The following is a 19,885-nucleotide window of genomic DNA, read 5'->3' as shown; positions in this document are numbered from 1 at the left end:
AGATGACCATTTGGGGTACATGTTTGGGAGGGGGGTTGTAAATAATTTCCTACATTGATGATGTGGTGTGCCTTAGTGATGGGTAAGGCCACATTCTTATCATCAGTAAAGAGATCATGCTATCATTAGGAGCTGCCCGATTGGAAGAGTGTCACCACTATAATTCTTTATTAATTATAACTCATTGAATAGTGGTGTTACCCCAAGAAGTTGCTGTGGAGACCTTCACCCAATAAGTGACCATCTTTTGCACAACAGAGAAAGTCTATTGTCATAAACAAGTTAACACCCTACCACACACAAATTACAGTAGTACTAAACAAAATGTCTATTTACTTAAGCTACTATTACATTTAATTAGTTGCTGGGAAATAAGAAATGCATTTTCTAACAAGCTAACTCATTATAATTCCTGTCTTGCTTCTGTAGAATCACATTCAAGTGTTACGAATGCCTCAAACAATTGTTTGCTTCCGTGAAAGTGAAAAGAAACACTAAAAATGTGATAAGGATTTTAAAGACTCAGATAAATGAAAGAATAATTTGCTAAAAGCCCATCATGTGCCAAGTACTGTGCTGGGGGCCATGGGTTTGGAATCAGGTCCTCCAAAAGCTGAAACACAGGCCTTGCTTTCCACAGGCTCACAGACCAGGGGCAGGAGATTCCCATGTGATAATTTGAATATAAATTGGTTAGTGCTAAAGGCCTTCTCAGAATTGCAGAGGGCATGGAGAGAGATTGGTCAGGCTGTAAGATTTAGGGAGGATTCTCCTTGTGGGGTTTAAACAAGGCCTGGAAAAAATGCTTAATTGGGGTGAGGTGGGGGAGCAATAGAGAGGGTTGCATAGTCCTAGACATGAAAATAGACAAGAGGCCGGGCGTGGTGGCTCACGCCTGTAATCCCAGCACTTTGGGAGGCTGAGGTGGGTGGATCCTGAGGTCAGGAGTTCGAGATCAGCTTGGCCAACATGGGGAAACCCCGTCTCTACTAAAAATACAAAAATTAGCCGTGTGTGGTGGTGGGTGCCTGTAATCCCAGCTACTCGGGAGGCTGAGGCAGGAGAATTGCTGGAGGCCAGGAGGCAGTGGTTGCAGTGAGCCGAGATAGTGCCACTGCACTCCAGCCTGGGTGAAAGAGCAAGACTCTGTCTCAAAAAAAAAAAAGAAAAAAAGAAAATAGACACAAAATGTAGACATTTTCGAGGAAGTGAAAGGAGCTGACTGTGATGAAAGTGTGAGTCTGTGATGTCTCTGAGCTAGGAGGACAGCAGAAGGGAAGCAGATATGATGTGGGGCAGCCATGTGGCTGGGTTACGATACTGGCAGGCCTGTGCAACCCCGAGAGTGAACACCTCCTAAAATTCTCCTAGGACATGTGTCTTTCTGGTCTCACCTTAGTCCTGCCCCTGATTCTATAGAACAAACATCATGATAAACACTGGACAGAAGAGCCCAGCTTGCAACTTCTTTAAGGGCAGGAATCATATCGTTTTTTCAATTTTTTTTTTTTTTTTTTTTTTTTTGAGACAGAGTCTCACTCCACGCCCAGGCTGGAGTGCAGTGGTGCGATCTTGGCTCACTGAAGGTTCTGCCCCACTGGGTTCATGCCATTCTCCTGTCTCAGCCTCCCCGAGTAGCTGGGACTACAGGCGCCCGCCACCACGCCCGGCTAATTTTTTTGTACTTTTAGTAGAGATGGGGTTTCACCGTGTTAGCCAGGATGGTCTTCATCTCCTGACCTCGTGATCTGCCCGCCTCGGCCTCCCAAAGTGCTGGGATTACAGGTGTGAGCCACCATACCCAGATTTTGTTTTGTTTTGTTTTGTTTTTGAGACAGAGTCTCCCTTTGTTGTCCAGGCTGGGGTGCAGTGGTGGGATCTCGGTTCACTGCAACCTCTGCCTTTCAGTTCAAGTGATTCTCCTGCTTCAGCCTCCCGAGTAGCTGGGATTAAGGGCACGTGCCACCACACTTGAATAATTTTTCTATTTTTAGTAGAGATAGGGTTTCCCCACGCTGGCCACGCTGGTCTCGAACTCCCTACCTCAGGTGATCCACCTGCCTCAGCCTCCCAAAGTGATGGGATTACAGGCTTGAGCCACCGTGCCCAGCCTTTTTCAATTTTATATTTATCTGTCTATTCCCTGTGCTCTAGTGCTGGACAGAGAGACTGGGACCTAGAAGATTCTCAAAAATGTTTATCGAATGAATAAATATTTGTTTAATGACACAGGGTAACCAAGGCAAATCTGGTAAGCAAATGAATAGTGGAGTTTTAAATAATCAGTCTCCAAATAGAAATTCAGCAATAAAAGAGTATTTGTTGTGTTAATGTGTCAAGAGAAGACCTTGGCCTGGAATGAGTTCAGTATTTAAAACCCATTTTCCAAGGGGTGGAAGAATGGAATGTGTATAACTTTGGATCAAAATGTGTATAAATTGTAATCAAACTCAAGGTCTGATGCCTTGACATTGGGACAAATACATGATTCAAAAGGCAAAACTGCAAAGCAGAAAAATGTTTTGTAAAATCTGTAACAGTTAAAATGCTCTCCTCTGACAACCTTTACTGAAGGGAATTTTTTAAAAGTCATTTAATACAAATACGTCATCTTAAAAATAAACATATAAATGTCACTCTTTTCTTAGGTTTGAGGTTGCTATGTTACTTACTTACATTCAATGTAACTTCTGTTAATCGAAAGAAAATCTTTTTTTTGCCCTCTTTTTGTGGAATAATGTATGTGTAGTCTAAGTAAATATTCATTTGAGGCCGGGCACAGTGGCTCACACCTGTAATCCTAGCAGTTTGGGAGGCTAAGGCTGGAAGATCACTTGAGCCCTGGAGTTCAAGACCAGCCTGGGCAACGTGGTAAGACCGCATCTCTACAAAAAAATTAAAAAATAGCTGGGCATGGTGGTGCATGCCTGTTGTCCCAGTTACTAGGGAGGCTGAGGTAGGAGGATCGCTTGAATCTGGAAGGTCAAGGCTGCAGTGAGCCATGATTGCACCACTGCACTCCAGCCTGAGTGATAGAGTGAGACCTGGTCTCAAGAAAAAAAAAAGTCATTTGAGAGAATATATTCTTAGCATAAAATTTATTATAATGAATTCAGCTTTATTTTATCGTAATGGTGGTTTACATTTCAGAAACAAACAGAAAGCTAGAATTCTTCTTTATCTGAGGACTGAAATCAAAATGAGAAAGGCAGCAAATGTCATTCTTCTACACCCACTTAGTATGGCAGAATCAAGGAAGGACAGTAGGTTTCTAACAGCCCCTGGGTTTTTAGGTGATGGGCAGCTCTGCTTGCACTGTATTTATCCTCCACTAGGACTGAATTAATAAAAGAAAGTGAGCTTAATGATATTCTTTTTCTATGATTAAATATATTCACTGCCCAATAGATACATGAATGTAGCATCTGTTTGTTTTCAGAAGCAAGAATTGTGAGGTAGAAATGCCCCTAGAGAACAGCGGTGCATAGAGGGTGTGTCTCCTGGGTCAGCACCCAGCCTTCACCACCTGCCTCCTGCCTCCCTCCCTTCCTTGGCCCCATTGCTATATCAAAAACCCCTGCAGTCTATTTTTTCATGTATTCTGTTGGGGGCATGTACACAGAAATTAAACAATACCTCTTAGACTTGTTTTTTGTTTTGTTTTGAGACGCCTGTAATCCCAGCACTTTGGGAGGCCGAGGCAGGTGGATCACCCAAGATCAGGAGTACGAGACAAGCCTGGCCGACACGATGGAACCCCGTCTCTACTAATAACAGAAAAATTAGCTGGGAGTGGTGGCACGTGCCTGTAATCCCAGTTACTCTGGAGGCTGAGGCAGGAGAATTGCTTGAACCCAGGAGGCAGAGGTTGCAGTGAGCTGAGATCACACCATTGCACTCCAGCCTGGGTAACAAGAGTGAAACTCCAACTCAAAAAAAAAAAAAAAAGAAAGTAATAAATGCTTTCAGTGAGAAAATTCAAATAATATAGAAAGGTAAACATTTGAACTGAAAGCTTCCTTCTTCACCCAATTACTCTCTTCCTAGAAGGCTCCTGTTAATAATTTCTTAAGTGTCTTTTCAGAAAAATGGCTATGTACCAGCATGTATTTCTTTTTGAAATGCACATAATTGAATTATAATATATTTTATTTTATACCTTGGTCTTTTCACTTAATAAACTTTGAACATGTTTTCATTATCAGTGTCTACAGTATAGATCTTCCCATATTCTTTTTATAATGCTTCCTAGTATTCTATTGTATAAAGGTATTCTAATCTATTTATATACAGTGTGCCCTGCTGGTGGACATTTGTGATAACTTATTTTGCTGTTACAATGAATACCCTTTTACATATAACTCGATATCATCTTTCATATGAATTCATGAGGTCACTGGGCTGTTGCATGTAGTTAGATAAGCTGTACACTGCATAAAGTGCCTTTTCTATGAGGGCACCATTCAGTTTGTAGACATCATAAATTTAAATAGTTATTATGATACTTTTCTGGAAGACAGACATAAAATCTCCTGATGAGGGGATACTTTATTCTAATTTGAACAAAATCACCATGGCCCTGGGTAAATCAATATTAACAGAACAACTGAGTCAAAGGGCATATGCGGCCAGGCGTGGTGGCTCATGCCTGTACTTTGGGAGGCCGAGGCGTGTGGATCATCTGAGGTCAGGAGTCTGAGATGAAACTCAAACTCAGGAGTTTGGCAAAAGCCTGTCTCTAGTAAAAATATAAAAATTAGCCAGGCATGGTGGCGCATGCCTGTAATCCCAGATGCTCAGGAGCTATCTAAAAAAAAAAAAAAAAAAAAAGAAGGCATATGCACGTGAACTTCTGATAAAATGTTGTCAACTTTCCCTGCAAAATGTTTGTACCAAGAGAGATCAATTTTTGACAGACAATAGGGCTTGATTTCTAAGATCTAAAACATACTGTGTTGTTTTAAGTCATGGTCAACTTTTATTTACCTGAGGTTGTAAGAAAGAATGAGAATAGGAATAGCCAAAAGCTACCTCCCCAAAAATTCTCAATGAGAAAATCAGGTAATTTGCATGTTACCTGTTTTCCTTTCCTTTCTAGGGATGATCTAATACACAATCCCTTGAAGGATTGGATGCCGGCAGGAGACAAAATAATCTGCTCTAGTTGCAGGGCACCTGAAACCTGCATAGTTGGTTCCTGAACATATATATGTTGATAAAAATGTTTGCTTTTGTTCTTTTTTTTTTTTTTTTTTTCCTGAGACAGAGTCTTACTCTGTTCTCCAGGCCGGAGTGCAGTGGCACGATCTTGGCTCACTGCAACCTCCACCTACTGGGTTCAAGTGATTCTCCCGCGTTCAAGTGATTCTCCCACCTCAGCCTCACCAGTAGCTGGGACTACAGGTGCCTGCCACCACGCCTGGCTAATTTTTGTATTTTTAGTAGAGATGAGGTTTGGCCATGTTGGCCAGGCTGGTCTTGAATTCCTGACCTCAAGTGATCTGCCCACCTTGGCCGCCCAAATTGTTGGGATTACAGGTGAGCCACTGTGCCTGGCTGTTCTTTTGTTCTTTACTGGAGAAATTAAATGAACAATAATGGGAAAGGTGCAGTAATGCTGTGATGGAGTTGTGGTGGGAAGCTGGTATTATGGGATCAAAGACAGACTGTTGTAATGTATCTATTGTGGGGTATATTAAAAAAAGGTTCTACTCTTAGAGTCTTCTCCAATCTCTCAAGGAAGAGTCAACAGTTCCAATAATGGACTGGATCTTTATCACAGCAGCAGGCCTGGTAAAGCACTTTTGGGCATGGGTTTATTGTTTTATTGGTCATATTGTGCCTGACATTACACTCATTGTCATAAAACGCCTACAGGTTTGTCGCTTTGTGGGATTCGACTGGATTCTACTCTAAGTATAAAATTGAGGGACAAGCCTTGGAATGTTAAGACTATGAGAGGAAGGAATATGTTAAGCAATGCTCAAAACAAACTTAAAATAGAAACAAGGCAGGTGGGGGTGGGGGAGGGGGCAGAGAAGAAAACAAGTTGAGAAAAAATTTTTAAAAAGTGGGAGGAAGGAAGGCCATGGGAATAAGAACTCTGCCTTTAGAGGGGAAAGGCAGAATCCATAGAATGTCTGGCTGGACAAAGCACAAGAGGAAGCCAAACATTTAGATCCCAGTCCCATCAACTAGTTTGGGACTTTGGGGAAGTTCCCCACTCACTCTTCTCCGCTCCCCCAAGTTTCCCTATATGTCAAAGAAGCACAAGAATGACCTTTCCAAGGTTGAGAGGAGAAAATGACAAATAGCCTAAGAACACTTTGAGGTGTTAAGAGCAGAGATCATAGGCAGTGTTGTCTGCAGGATTGGTTTGATGTCTCATGGTGCCGTTTACTGATTCTGTTCTCTTCCACAATAAAACATGTAGCTTTCTCACCGGGCCCTCGCACAAATAGGAAATGTAACGTGAGAATCTTAGAAGTTTGCAAAACTGCATCATTTAGAATGTATCACTAGCAATTATCAGGGGCAGATAGCAGAGGCCTTATTACGTATTTCTCTCTTGTGATAAAACTCTAATCTGGCCTATGTTTCATCCTTAAGGACAAAATGTGGCTTATTGTTCACTGCAAGCTTGTTTAAAGGACAGAGATGTTTCTAGATTGATTCATATTCACCCTTCATGAAGATGAGCACAGAGCGAGAAGCTAGCCACGCTGTGCTCCTCATTGCCTAGCTCAGGTAAGACAGCACAGAGCAGTTTCAGGACTCAACTGATTCTGTTAGACATTGTAGTTCAACACAGTTGATAGACTGCTATAGACTTAACCAGTTCAACTGAAAAATGTTTACAGAAGTTTATAATTACCTTTTGGAAGTAGGGGTGTTGGTGATGGTGTGGGAGTAATTAATATCTCAGGTAGGAAAGGCATTTAAACTTGAACTTACTTTTCTTTTTTAATTTTTTAATTTTTTTTTAAGATGGAGTCTTGCTCTTGTGGCCCAGGCTGGAGTGGAGTGCAGTGGTGCGATCTCGGCTCACCGCGACCTCTGCCTCCTAGGTGATTCTCCTGCCTCAGCCTCCGAAGTAGCTGGGATCACAGGCATGCACCATCACACCTGGCTAATTTTTGTATTTTTAGTGGAGACAGGGTTTCACCACATTGGCCAGGCTGGTCTTGAACTCCTGACCTCAGGTGATCCTCCCGTCTCGGCCTCCCAAAGTGTGGGGATTATAGGCGTGAGCCACTGTGCCGGCCTTTTTTTTTTTTTTTGAACTTTTTTTTAAAAGACAGTGTCTTGGCTGAATGTGGTGGCTCATGCCTGTAATCCCAACACTTTGGGAGGCCGAGGTGGGCGGATCACAAGGTCAGGAGATCGAGACCAGCCTGACCAACATGGTGAAACCCTGTTCCTACTAAAAATACAAAAAATTAGTCAGGCATGGTGGCATGCACCTGTAGTCCCAGCTACTAAGGAGGCTGAGGCAGGAAAATTGCTTGAACCCAGGAGGCAGAGGCTGCAGTGAGCCAAGATCGCAATATTGCACTCCGGTCTATGCAACAGAATGAGACTCTGTCTCAAAAAAAAAAAAAGAAAGAAAAAAAAAAAAAGAAAAGACAGTGTCTTGCTCTATCACCCAGGCTGGAGTACAGTGGCATGATCATGGCTCACTTTAGCCTTGACCTCCTGAGCTCAAGCAATCCTCCTGCCTTAGCCTCCTGAGTAGCTAGGACCACAGGTACATGCCACCTTGCCTGGGTAATTAAATTTTTTTTTAACTATGGAGATGGGGGTCTCCCTATGTTGCCTAGGCTGGTCTCAAACTCCTAGGCTCAAGTGATCTTCCTGCCTCAGCCTCCCAAAGTGTTTGGATTACAGGTGTGAGCCACCATGCCTGGCTAAACTATTATTTGCATTTATCTTATACTGAATATATTCTAGGCCATGTTGTTTCTTCAGTTTCTTGTAAGATACCTTTTTCTTGTGTGTAAATATCTCTTCTGGTTTAGAAACAATTTGTTCCTTTTCAGCGAGGATCATCTCCATGTAGCAGGGGGATCTCTCATATGGGTTAATCTGACCATGAGCTCTGTAAATACGGTGTACATCTTGGCTTTGTTTAACTGAATGTGCTCAATGATCCAAGAATCTACCTCTAAACCCTGAAGTTCAGCATTGCTGTCTGCATTTTTAAGCACATGCAGCAAAAATTCAACACATTTTTGGGCCGCCAACCCTGCGTCCAGCCCCATTGTTTGGCCTGGGCACACATGCCAGCTCCACCTTTGTAATGATGGAAAGGCACACAGTGCCTTTGAAAAGTGACATCTTTCAGGTACTTGGTGGTTTTTTGGGTATGCATACCTTGATGGCCTGCACAGTTACACGGGTGTTCTTAAAGCGAACATAAAGATTTGAACCCCTTTGTTTGCATGATTTTGTGGAGTTTTCTGGGTCAAGGGATAGGCAAACCATTTTCAGAGATTACCCCAGGCCAAGAGGCTACAGAAAGAGCTTGAATTTTTTCTCGCATTCTGGTACCAACAATAACTATCAAGTAACAAAATAGAGAAAATGGAAGGCGTAACAGCCAGATGGAGGGTTGGATGAGACAGCTTACTGTTTATAGAGTGTGGAGAACTGCATCTGGGCGTGAAGCAACCTGGGCCACGGGGCGCTCCTGCCTCCATGTGCTGGAGGGTATTTGAAGCCGAGGGATAAATCCCAGTGCTTCTTCCTGCAGCATCTATTCCATTCAAAGAATAGCAGCCAAATGACCTTTGTTTTCAGATTAAAACACATAGGTAGGGGAGTGGGAAGCAAATGTGGCATGAAGTTTGGGAAGAGCCTCCCAAGGCTGTCTGCCTTGCAGGCGAGTGGATTGTGGAGGAGTCAGGTTAGGTGGCTCATGGGGTGGCTAGCTGGTGGGCTTTCGTGGCCTCGTGTTCTCGCTGGGCCTGCCTCCTGGGAGGCATTTCTCATGTCTCTCTGACTAACAGGTTTCACTAAGTGCAGGAGTAGATGCTCCATCCTCTACAAAGGGTTTTCCCGAGTGACTGCCCTTTGACTCATTATCACCTCCTCTCCTTGGCTCTTATCAATTCCTGCCTTGCGCTGTGGGCACATAAGCCCCAGTCCCAAGTCCTCTACCAGTCGATTCTCCTTGAGAGCGTAGTCTGAGTGTTGGTCCCACCTGCCGAGCACTCTGCCTCCATGGAAGCAGGATCTCAGTGAACACTGGAAGAAAGAAGGAAAGAATGAGAAGCTGGTAAACCCAACCTGTGGCTAAGGAGGTGGCTGATTTTACTTCTTTTTAGAAGTGAAAATCAAGAGAGGGTTTAGCTTAGCTGGGGGGCGGGGGGCGGGGGATGTATTTCCTGAAAGAAGATGAGAGGGAGGAAACTTAAATCTCTCCCTTTAAGATAAATTTCCTGGCAGGGCCCAGTGGCTCATGCCTGTAATCCCAGAGGCGGGCAGATCACCTGAGGTCAGGAGTTGGAGACCTGGCCAACATGGTGAAACCCCGCCTTTATCAAAAATACAAAAATTAGCCGGGTGTGGTGGCAGGCGCCTGTAGTCGCGCTGCTCGGTAGGCTGAGGCATAAGATTCGCTTGAACCTGGGAGGCGGAGGTTGCAGTGAGCCAAGATCCCCCCACTGCACTCCAGCCTGGGTGACAGAGAGAGACTCTGTCTCAAAAATAAAATAAAATAAATAAAAAAGATAAATTTCCTGATTACACATTGTGCACGCACACACACAGGGAAGTGCTTCTGAAATACCTGAAACTGAAGATAAACCATTTTGATTGGTCAATCTCTTGTCCTTATCTCCTGTCTAAACGGAAGGTGAATTGTGGATTGCTTTAGCTTTGCCTGTTACCCTTTTCATCAGTAATGCAGGCTAAATAATTACCCTCTTTGCTTTTTCCAGTTGTGCCAGTCCCAGTGTACTTCTGGCAATAAGGAAATGTTAATTGAGAATGAAAATAGAGTCATTAAATCCTTACATTAAATAATTATGGTGTGTGCTTTTAAGGACATCATGTTATCGATATGCAAATATGTTGCAACGAAGTTATCAAACTTGCCCTCTAATTTCCAAAGAACTGTACTGTGACCCAGGGCCACATAAGGAGAATCTTAGACTCTTGTGGGCATCATGCATTGATTTTGATGCTTCCCAAGTTTGTGCTGTGTCTGGGATTCTCTAGGTGCAGTTAGCTGCATCCAGGCGGTTTATGAGAAGTGTTTAGTAGAGCTGAAGTCAGCACAGTGCAAGTATCAGAAAGGCTCCTGGATATCAATTCCAGTTCTGGCCCTGATATTCTTTGTAGTTTTAAGTCAAACAGGAAAATTTATCTGCATATTAGTTCTCCTATTTAACAGTAGAGAAGATACTATTTCTCTGTCAAATATCTTAAAACATGAATATAAAGAAACTTTAGACACAAGGGGTTATTAATAGTGTGTCTGTTGTGTTTCTGTTCATGGGGAGGAGGGGATGTAAATTTCAGTTCTGATTCACAAAGGAGATTTTGCAGAGAATCTTTACAATCATACTTTGGGCTTCCTTTCTCCAGTCTCCTCTGTTCTTTGGATAATCTTATACCTTTTTGGTCATTCTAAGCACTACATGGATTAGTTCAGTGTATAGATTATGGCCGTATAAACCTCATTCTCACTCTTGGCAGATAACCTAACTCTGGTTTTACTGAAAAGATTAAAGCTAATTTGGAAGAATTGAACTTGCCCATTCCTCTCAGTTTCGTGTTGATGTATCTTCATCTCTGTGGCTGCCTCCCAGTTGCAGACAGAGGCAGCCACCTTTCTTCCTCCTCCAGAGCTAACCCTTTCCCTTGTGCCCTTGATGCCCCCCTCCACCTCTTCCTATTACCACTACTTGGCACCACCCACATATTAGGGCTCCCTTGCAACCACTTTCAAACAAGGCCAGGCTTTATTCCATTTTAAAAAGCACACAAGAAAACCAAAATGCTTTTGCCTGACCTTGCTGTCTCTTCTAGTCTATTTATTGCTTTCCTTTTGCAGCAAGACATCTCAATTTCCTCTTTCCTCATAGCCCGTTAGTTTTGCAGTCTAGCTTCCTTTCTCTGTCACTCTATTGAAATTGTGTCCTCAAATGTCACAGTGGTGCCCTTGTAACTTAATCTGAAGAGGGTGGTGTTTTAGCCTCATTCTTCTTATTTTCTCAGCAGCATCGATTTTCTTTCTTTCTGCCTTTTTTCTTTCATCTTCCACTCTGACATAGTTCTCTGGTTTATATTTTTCTGTTTATCTCCTAATTGGGGTTTCTAGACCAGTCCACTGCATAGCATCATGGCTGAGTCCAAGCTCTTACATTAGCCTGCCTGTGGCTGAATTTTAACTGCCACAAATTAACTGCATGACCTTTGTCGAGGTAATCTCCCTGTGCCTCAGTTTCTCCAGCCTTAAAATGGAGACTATAGTAGGAGTATTAACCTTTGGTTTGATGTAACAATTGAATGAGATAGTCTATGTAATATTTATCACAACATTTGGCACACAGAAGTTTTAATTGAATGTTATCTATTAGCATAACAATAAGTGCCTCGGTCTTTGAAAATATAACTGTTCTTTTTTCCTTTCAGGACATATTTTCTCCCTTTATGACCCAATGCAGAGCGAGACGATAACTAATTATTGTTAAATAGATTTATGCACATGTTTGGAGAGTCCGGAGAAGGAGGGCTGATGAGAGAGAGAGGCTCCTAAATTCTGCAGGTGCTGTAATTCCCCGGTTTTAATTTTGCTTTGCTTTTTACCAATAAATCATTTTGAGAGCTTAAATCGCTCCTTTCGGGACATATGGTGTTTCTTGAGCAGGAAGGGACGTCAACGGTTAAAGCTCTTGTTGTTGGTGCAACAATCAGCCACGATGAGGCTGCTTGGCATGGAACACAGTGTCCCATCCTTAGATTAAATGCGCTCTAACAGGATTACGTAAGGAAGGAGGCAGCCACGGCGGCGGCTCTGTGCAGGGGCCGCCTGGAACCCGTCCATTGAGTCATGCCGCCATCTCGCGGCCGCATGGGGAACGGGCCTTGGCTTGGCAGGGCGGTTTTGTTTGGTACAGAGGGAAGGTCCCCAGAATTGCCGTCTGCAGAATTTCTGCAGAAAGTGTCGGCCAGGCTGGCATGAGGGAAGAAGGAGGGGAAATCACAGCAAGGAGAAGGAAAAACACCTCAGCATGGCGTAGGGAAGCAAAGGGCGCAAGTCATGCTTGTGCCACCCTACAATATTCTTGTCGGTTTCATTCCAGAACAATTCCCTCCCCTGCCCAAATACTCTATAAACTTTGACTTTCCCCTCTTATTTGATTCTCACTTTCCATCACTCTGTGCCGACCCGTTATCCTGAGCAGACCCTGCGTCACCTCCTAATTTCCCTTCTTGTATGTTAGGAATTCAGGGCGGGGAAAATTTAGCCGAGTCATCACATTTGGCTACTACCCGGGAAAGCAGCCCTCCCGAGTCAGGAACGGGCTCCGGTTCATCACGTGGCAGCCGCCTGCAGGAGCCACAGGTAAGGGACACTGTTGGCCGGGGCAGCCAGATGCAGCGGGAGGCGTCCTGGCTGCACTTGGGTTCCCAAAACCTTTCTGGAATTTCACTCTGGTCACCAGTATGGGAGTTCGACCTCTAGGGGTTAGGTATTTGGTAATGTTCTCTTTGTAAAACTGAAGTGGGCAGTGTTGACCGGGAAGCTGATTTTGTTTGCTTTTCACAAACTATGTTAATCGATCAATAGATGGGTTATAGATCATTCTATTGTCAGCAATATAATAGAATGGCAGGGACTCAGGGAAGATATTGACACTTTAAACTGAAATGTCTATGCGGTCTGTCTTCCCTCGTTCAGCTCACAGGACATTGCCTGGGAGCTGAACCTAGGCTTATAGCACAGTGACTGACAGGATAGCTTTCAGAGTCCTAAAATCTGCTCTGCCACTATTTGACTTTGAGTTAATTGTTCAACATTACTTTAAGCCCCAGTTTCTTCTTTTCTAAAATGAAGACGATTTTTTTAATATTAATTTGTTTTTTATTTTTTTGAGACAGGGTCTTGTTCTGTTGCCCAAGCTGGGGTTCAGTGGCCTGATCTCGGCTCACTGCAACCTCTGTCTCCTGGGTTCAAGTGATTCTTCTGCCTCAGCCTCCTGAGTAGCTGGGACTACAGGTGTGCACCACCATGTCTGGCTAATTTTTGTAGTTTTAGTAGAGGCGGGGTTTCACCATGTTGCCCAGGCTGGTCTTGATCTCCTGACCTCAAGCAATCTGCCTGCCTCAGCCTCCCAAAATGCTGGGATTTGTAGGCATGAGCCACCACACGCAGCCTACTATTGTCATTTATAAGTTCAGTGTTGGAAGGATTTTTAAGCAATCTAACAGTTTCTTCTGCTCATTTTACAGATGAGGAGATAAAATCAAAGTGTTTTATAATTTTGGCCTTCATAATATACCTTTTGGCTTCAATAAATAAAAGGATTATTGACCAAAAATCTAATATTTTGAGTCAGAGTCATTCAAGTTTGCAAAAGCAGATGGGAGTCAGTGTAAAGCATAAAACAGTCTTCTAAGTTACCCCAAATCCATGTATCTTCAGTAAGTTCAGGTAGAGCACAACCTGGCAATGAACACAAGCCCCAGCCGGGGTTTTGGGGTTGGTGAAAACCAGGGGGTCTGCACATAGCTCACTCAGGAGTATGTTCTAGAGGAAGAAGAATTCGTTGAAGAACGTGTGCAGAGATGAGTAAAACTATAAGCAGAGCTGTGTCTTTGGCTTCCAAATGGCCAGGTGACCTCTTGGTCTTGGTCATACAAGGCTAGGCATATGTGGTGACCATAGAAACCCACCAGAAAATGTAATTCTCCTAGGAAAGAATGCCTGTCTTACGGGTGGGAGGGCTTGGAGAAGGAGTTAGAACATCCTAAGAAATCTTGGAATCTGTATACTACGTTCATTCACAGTGTGTTTAAAACGATCCTCTCTGAGATCCTGTGTTGCAACAGATGAGAATGATCCTTTTGTTTTTGTTGGATTGGGTGTAAAGGACTTCATGTTTTAGAAAGGAGGGAGGCACTGCAGGCAAGAAGGAGGGCATGGGGGTGGTGGGAGTTCTTTAAGAAGCTGCAAGTACAAGAAACACAAGGCTCCAGCGAGGGGCCTTGTGACCTTGATTTAACTCCTAATTTGTTTTATTTTTTAATGAAACTTTTAACTGAAGAATAGCATCCTAGAAAAGTTGCATAAATCATAGACAAACAGCTGCTGTGATTTTAATTTTATTTTTAAAGTGAAATTCAAAGTGCTTCACAAACATATGGTATCAATCTCTTGTTCTCTGCAAAGACACTGACCTCTTTCTCTTTCTCATCCCTCGGCCCCAGCTCCCTCCCTGACTTCCATGGTTTCTGCTACTGCATGGGCTCGGCTTAGCTTTATTTAATTTCCAGGATAGAGGTTCTTCTATACCAACAGGCATGTAGCATCACCAGGCACCACATACAAAAAGTGCAATGCTCAGGCCCAACACTCCCTGAGATTCAGATCCAATAATTCTGGGGCAGGCCTGGAGTTTATTATTATTATTATTATTATTTATTTTTATTTTTTAGAGACAGGATCTTGCTCTGTCAACCCAGCTGGAGTGCAGTGGCGCAATCATGGCTTACGGCAGCCTCAGACTCCTGGGCTCAAGGGATGCTTAGCCTCCCAAAGTGCTGGGATTACAGGTGTGAGCCACTGCACCCACCTCTGGCTTGGAGTTTGTAACACGTACCCCGGGGAATTCTGATATAGAAGGTGCAACCAACACTGAGAAATGCTTTACTTTTCCTACACCCAAGATTGAGATGATCCCTGACAACCTGTAAGATTAAACCACATCACAGTTTTTCTCTTGTGATGGGGAGGTAGGGTTTGCTAGAAGAGGTAGTGAGCTCAAGATGTAACTCTGTGAGTTTCTCTAATCACAGATCGAATCTTCCAGGTGGAGCCACTCAGTTCTCATTTACTTTGCCGTGCATGGGAGCATGACCTTGAGTTCTACTTACGCCTGTGAAGGCGATGCTGGCTGCTTGGTTTCTGAAGCCTGGGGAAGCTGCCTTGGCTGGCTAAAGCCCTTAGCTGTTATGCTAATCTTGCAAGAGAAGTCAAGCAGAAAGAACAGGGTAGCAGGTTTGTTTTCTTTCCCAATGGAAAGGAGCTTCAGGCATGATTTTCTTGTGCCTTGGAACAGAGATACCAGCTGTTTTATAATGAGGCCCACACCCTCCTTGGTGAGTGGGCCCTCAGCTTGAGGGAGTTTTGCTTCTTTTATTTTGATTTTGAAATTTGAGATTTTTTCATTTGAAGGTAATCTTAATGCTATTAAATTCATAAATATGCTAATTTAAATACCCGATCCTATTTATTTAAAATAGACGTTGCAAGCATACAAATATTCTCTCCACATGTCAGCACCCATTTAGATCATGGTTTGGAAATGGGGAGAATAGAATTCCCTTAAACTGCAAGTCAGCTGGTGTTTCTTTACAGCTAACGTTAGCAAAATTTATGCAAAGCAGTAATTCACAATGGTCTTCTTTATTTGTTAACTCACGAGGAAACACCCTCAAAACGATTTTGTTAAAGTGTCTGTTCAGAAATGTGGAAAAACTGAACTATATAAATATTGAAAAGTTAAAAATTCCTTAATTTTTTATTCTTGGAACCACTACCACAATTTACAGGGCAATATACCTGATGTAATGAAAAGAAAAAGAAAAAGAAAAAGCTATAGCAGATAAAAGACCATAGGGATGTTCATCTAGCCAATGCTACATTGCATTATCAATAGCTGCACTTTTTGCAAACTGTGGCTATGACAGTCCTGAACAAGAAAGGTTTTCTGTTTAAGCTGCAGTAACTTTTCTAACTATGTATCATCGTTTCTTCCATGGCAGATTTTTAGTTCCTAATGCATTTGGGACGACTGTTTCAAGGTAACTTGCTGCTTTCCCAAACTTCTTGTTCTTTCTCCTGCTAAGAACTGTATCCCTTTTCTGCTGTTTTTATTTTTTTTTTATTTTTTTTGGAGACAGAGTCTCACTCTACCCCCCATGCTGGAGTGCAGGGGCATGATCTTGGCTCACTGCAACCTCTGCCTCCCGGGTTCAAGCGATTCTCGTGCCTCAGCCTCCCAAGTAGCTGGGATTACAGGCACCCGCCACCATGCCCAGCTAATTTTTGTATTTTTAGTAGAGACGGGGTTTCACCATGTTGACCAGACTGGTCTCGAACTCCTGACCTCAGGTGATCTGCTCACCTCAGCTTCCCAAAGTGCTGGGATTACAGGTGTGAGCCACCGTGCCCAGCCTTCTTTTCTGCTGTTTTTAGAACCTTCTGTTACCATATCCACCATTTCCACTACCAGATCCATAACGATCACCACAGGGACTGCCTGAGCTTCTTCCACCAAAACTGCCCCCTTTCATGCATTCATAATTTGATCGCTGTTTCCAAGATCATTATAATTCCCACCACCACCATAGTTACCACCACCAAAATTTCATTGTAACCATCATATCATCCACCACTGCCACCATATCCACTACCTTGGTTTCCATATCCTGGTCCACCACCACCACGGCCCCCTCTACTATTATGACCAGGATCACCACCCATAGTGGCTACCATCACCTCCAAATCCATTCTATCCACTGTCATCTCCTGCATAACTGTCTCTGCTACCATCACCTTCACCACCATAGCCTCCTTTCCACCAAAGTTCCCACCACGGCAAAAATTATCTCCACCACCTCCAAAGTTTCCTCCATGACCAGCCAAGTTGCCAGATCCACTTCCATGACCTCTTTATGACCTGGTAGACTCCATCTCATTTAGAAAGGACACTTTTTACTTCACAATTATGCCCATTAATGGCGTGGTATATCTGAATAACAATTTCATCATTTGTTTCATGATCATCAAAAGTTACAAGAGAAAATCCTCTCTGTTTTCCACTCTGCCTGGCTTCCATAACTTTTTTATTTTTTATTATTATTTTTTGAGATGAAGTCTCGCTCTATCACCCAGCTGGAGAACAGTGGCATGATCTCAGCTCACTGCAACCTCTGCCTTCTGGGTTCAAGCAATTCTCCTGCCTTAACCTCCCAAGTAGCTGGGATTACAGGCACGTGCCACCATGCCCAGCTAATTTTTGTATTTGTAGTAGAGACGGGGGTTTCACCATGTTGGTCAGGCTGGTCTCAAACTCCTGAGCTCAAGTCATCTGCCTACCTCAGCCTCCCAAAGTGCTGAAATTACAGGCGTGAGCCACCGTGACTGGTTCATAACTTCTGTGGTTTCAATCTTGTCACACTTTTCAAAGGAGTCTCTCAAATTATATTCTTCTGTCTCTTCCTTATTACTTCCCAACAAACATTTTCTTTACTGTTGGATAGGCACCATCCAGGGTTTACAGAACCCTCTCTAGAAACAGCTGTCTTTGGTTCCGCTATATGCCCATCAACCTTATGTGGTTGAGCACACTTTGCTGCACGAGCGTAAGTCACAAAACCAAGGCCCCCGAGATGTTTTGTTTGGGAGTTTCTCCTTACCACACAATCTGTGGGTGTGCCCCATTCCTCAAAATGGTCTCTTAAACAGGCCTCTGTAGTTTCAAAGCTCAGGCCACCAAGAACAGTTTTCTCAACTGCCCTGATTCCCGTGGGTCATGGCTCTCCTCCCCGCCCCTACCTTCACTGGCTGCAGTACCTTCACTGGCTGCAGGGGCAGATGGTGATGGCCCGAGTCGGGCTGGGGGCAGTCGGGTGACAGCTTTACCTCCACTTTGAGTTTTTTTTTTTTTTAATTTGAAGGTAATCTGAATGCTATTAAAATTCACAAGTATGCTAATATAAATAACCAATCCTATTTGTCTAAAGTAAGATTGTGTTCAACCCCTCGTTCAACATGGGACAGGAGTTTTGCGTCTTTTAGGCTCCCTGTACCCGTTGTCAGGCACCTGTCGGCTCTGATCTGGAGCATCTGACCTGAGAATCATTAGGTTCTATTGAAACATGAAGTTGTTAAAAGAAAAGCCCCAGAAAGAAACAACCAAGCATGTTTTTTGACTCTATGTGAATTTAAAATTTTTAAATTTTATTTTAGTTTCAGGGGTACATGTGTGGGTTTGTTATAAAGGCAAATTGTGTGTTGCGGGTGTTTGAAGTACAGATTGTTTTGTCACTCAGGTAATAAGCATGGTACCCAACAGGTAGTTTTTCGATCTTCACCCTCCTCCCACCCTCCACCCTCAAGTAGGCCCTGGTGTCTGTTGCCTTCTTTGTGTCCACAAGTACTCAACGTTTAGCTCCCACTTATAAGTGAGAACATGCGGTACTTGGTTTTCTGTTCCTGTGTTAGTTTGCTTAGGATAATGACCTCCAGCTCCATCCTTAATGTGAATTTTAAAATCCCTTTATTCTGGAGAGAAGCAACACTGTACTGCTGTGGTTTCTTTCCGTTAGTGCAGTGGTTCTCCAAGTGTGGTCGTCAAACCAGTCACATCCCAGTGTCACCTGGGAGCTTGTTAGAAATAGAAATTATTAGGCCCTGCTGCCGATGCACAAAATCAGAAACTCTGGGGCCTAGGCCTGGGAATGTGTGTTTTAACAAGTCTTCTGGGTGATTCTGATGCACACTGAAGTGTGAGAACCACTGGTTTAATGAGGAAGCCTGTGGGAATACCTTCAATCAAACAGAGAGAATCTCAGTTCAGCCAGGTAACTGACGGAAAGAGAAACTCTTGCTAACTGGTGGGGGTGCAGTTTACTGGGGTTTTTTTTTTTGGTGCCCCATTGCAGTGGTGAGAAGATTCCTGTTGGCCAGATATGAAGGAGATATAGGTCCTGGAAGTTAGGCGGTGAGGGAGTGTTTTCATGGACCTCTCCAGAATGGAGCAAATCCACCTGGGGTTTCATGGACCAAATCCACCCGGGGAGCAAGGATGGCAGAGAAACCAAGTCCCCATGCACCTCCAGATCAAGTGAGTCAAATGTTCCAAAGCACAGCTGTTGGAAAGGGTCAGGTTGCATCAGAGAGGAGTGTGTCTTGGTTTGGCCAGGACTTTTCCAGCTTTAGCACTGAAAGTCCCATGTCCCTGGAAGCTCCCCAGCCCTGGGTAAACCAAGGCAGTTGGTCACTGGTCACTGTAGTTCAGTGACTGCCTGCTGGAATTACCTGGTGGGCTTTAAAAAATACTGATGCCTGGGTCTCCCTCCAGAGATAATGGTAGACTTAGTCTGGAGGTTTAGAAGTTCCTCAGGTGATCCTAATGTAGCCAGGGTTAAGAATGGCTGCAGCTGCTTGCCTGCCATTTCTCCTGTTAAAAAAAATAAAACACAAAACACATACAAGTCAATGGTTCTAATGCAGTTGAACCCCTACCATGTATTATATGCAAAAATTAACTCAAAATGGATCAATGACCTAAATAGAAATGTGAAAACTATAAAACGCTTAAAAGAACATACAGGGGTAAATCTTCATGACCTTAGATGTGGCAATAGATTCATAGATTTAACACTAAAAGCATGAGTAAGAACAACAAAAATAGACAAATTGGACTTCATTAAAAATAAAAACTTTTGTGCACAACAGACATTATCCAGAAAGTGAAAAGACAGCCCACAGAATGGGAGAAAATATTTGTAAATCATATATCTGGTAATAGTCTAGTATTCAGAATATATAAAGAATTCTTACAACTCAGAAAAAGACAAACAACCCAACTGACAATGAGCAAAGGATTTGAATGGAAATTTCTCCAAAGAAGATATATAAATCACC

The 19,885-nt window shown here is 43.3% G+C and overlaps 1 protein-coding gene and 1 pseudogene across 12 annotated transcripts in view; one reads left to right on the top strand and one right to left on the bottom strand.

The window, feature by feature from the left end:
* The window catches only part of LOC109023957 (large ribosomal subunit protein uL22-like), a 57,794-nt pseudogene extending 49,310 nt beyond the window's left edge, over nt 1-8,484 (bottom strand).
* MRO (maestro) overlaps nt 6,649-19,885 on the top strand; it is a 30,024-nt gene continuing 16,787 nt past the window's right edge. For 3 of the 12 annotated variants that reach the window (XM_055368548.2, XM_055368542.2, XM_063699223.1), the window contains exons 1-4: nt 6,649-6,747; nt 11,641-11,773; nt 12,453-12,574; nt 15,997-16,035. Coding sequence is in view for 4 of the 12 variants with exons in the window: in XM_055368551.2 (XP_055224526.1) it covers nt 12,446-12,574 (129 nt within the window). In the remaining 8 variants the exon portion in view is untranslated. Of the gene's footprint in view, nt 6,748-11,640; nt 11,774-12,103; nt 12,575-15,996; nt 16,036-19,885 lie in introns of those variants that run through there. The other 9 variants (XM_031003784.3, XM_055368540.2, XM_031003782.3 and 6 more) reach the window with 7 other exon arrangements.

This window comes from Gorilla gorilla, chromosome 17 (genome assembly GCF_029281585.2).
Source record: "Gorilla gorilla gorilla isolate KB3781 chromosome 17, NHGRI_mGorGor1-v2.1_pri, whole genome shotgun sequence".
NCBI classification, from domain to species: domain Eukaryota; kingdom Metazoa; phylum Chordata; class Mammalia; order Primates; family Hominidae; genus Gorilla; species Gorilla gorilla.
The sequence above is the reverse complement of the archived record's forward strand: the minus strand, read 5'-3'. Positions and strand labels throughout refer to the sequence as shown.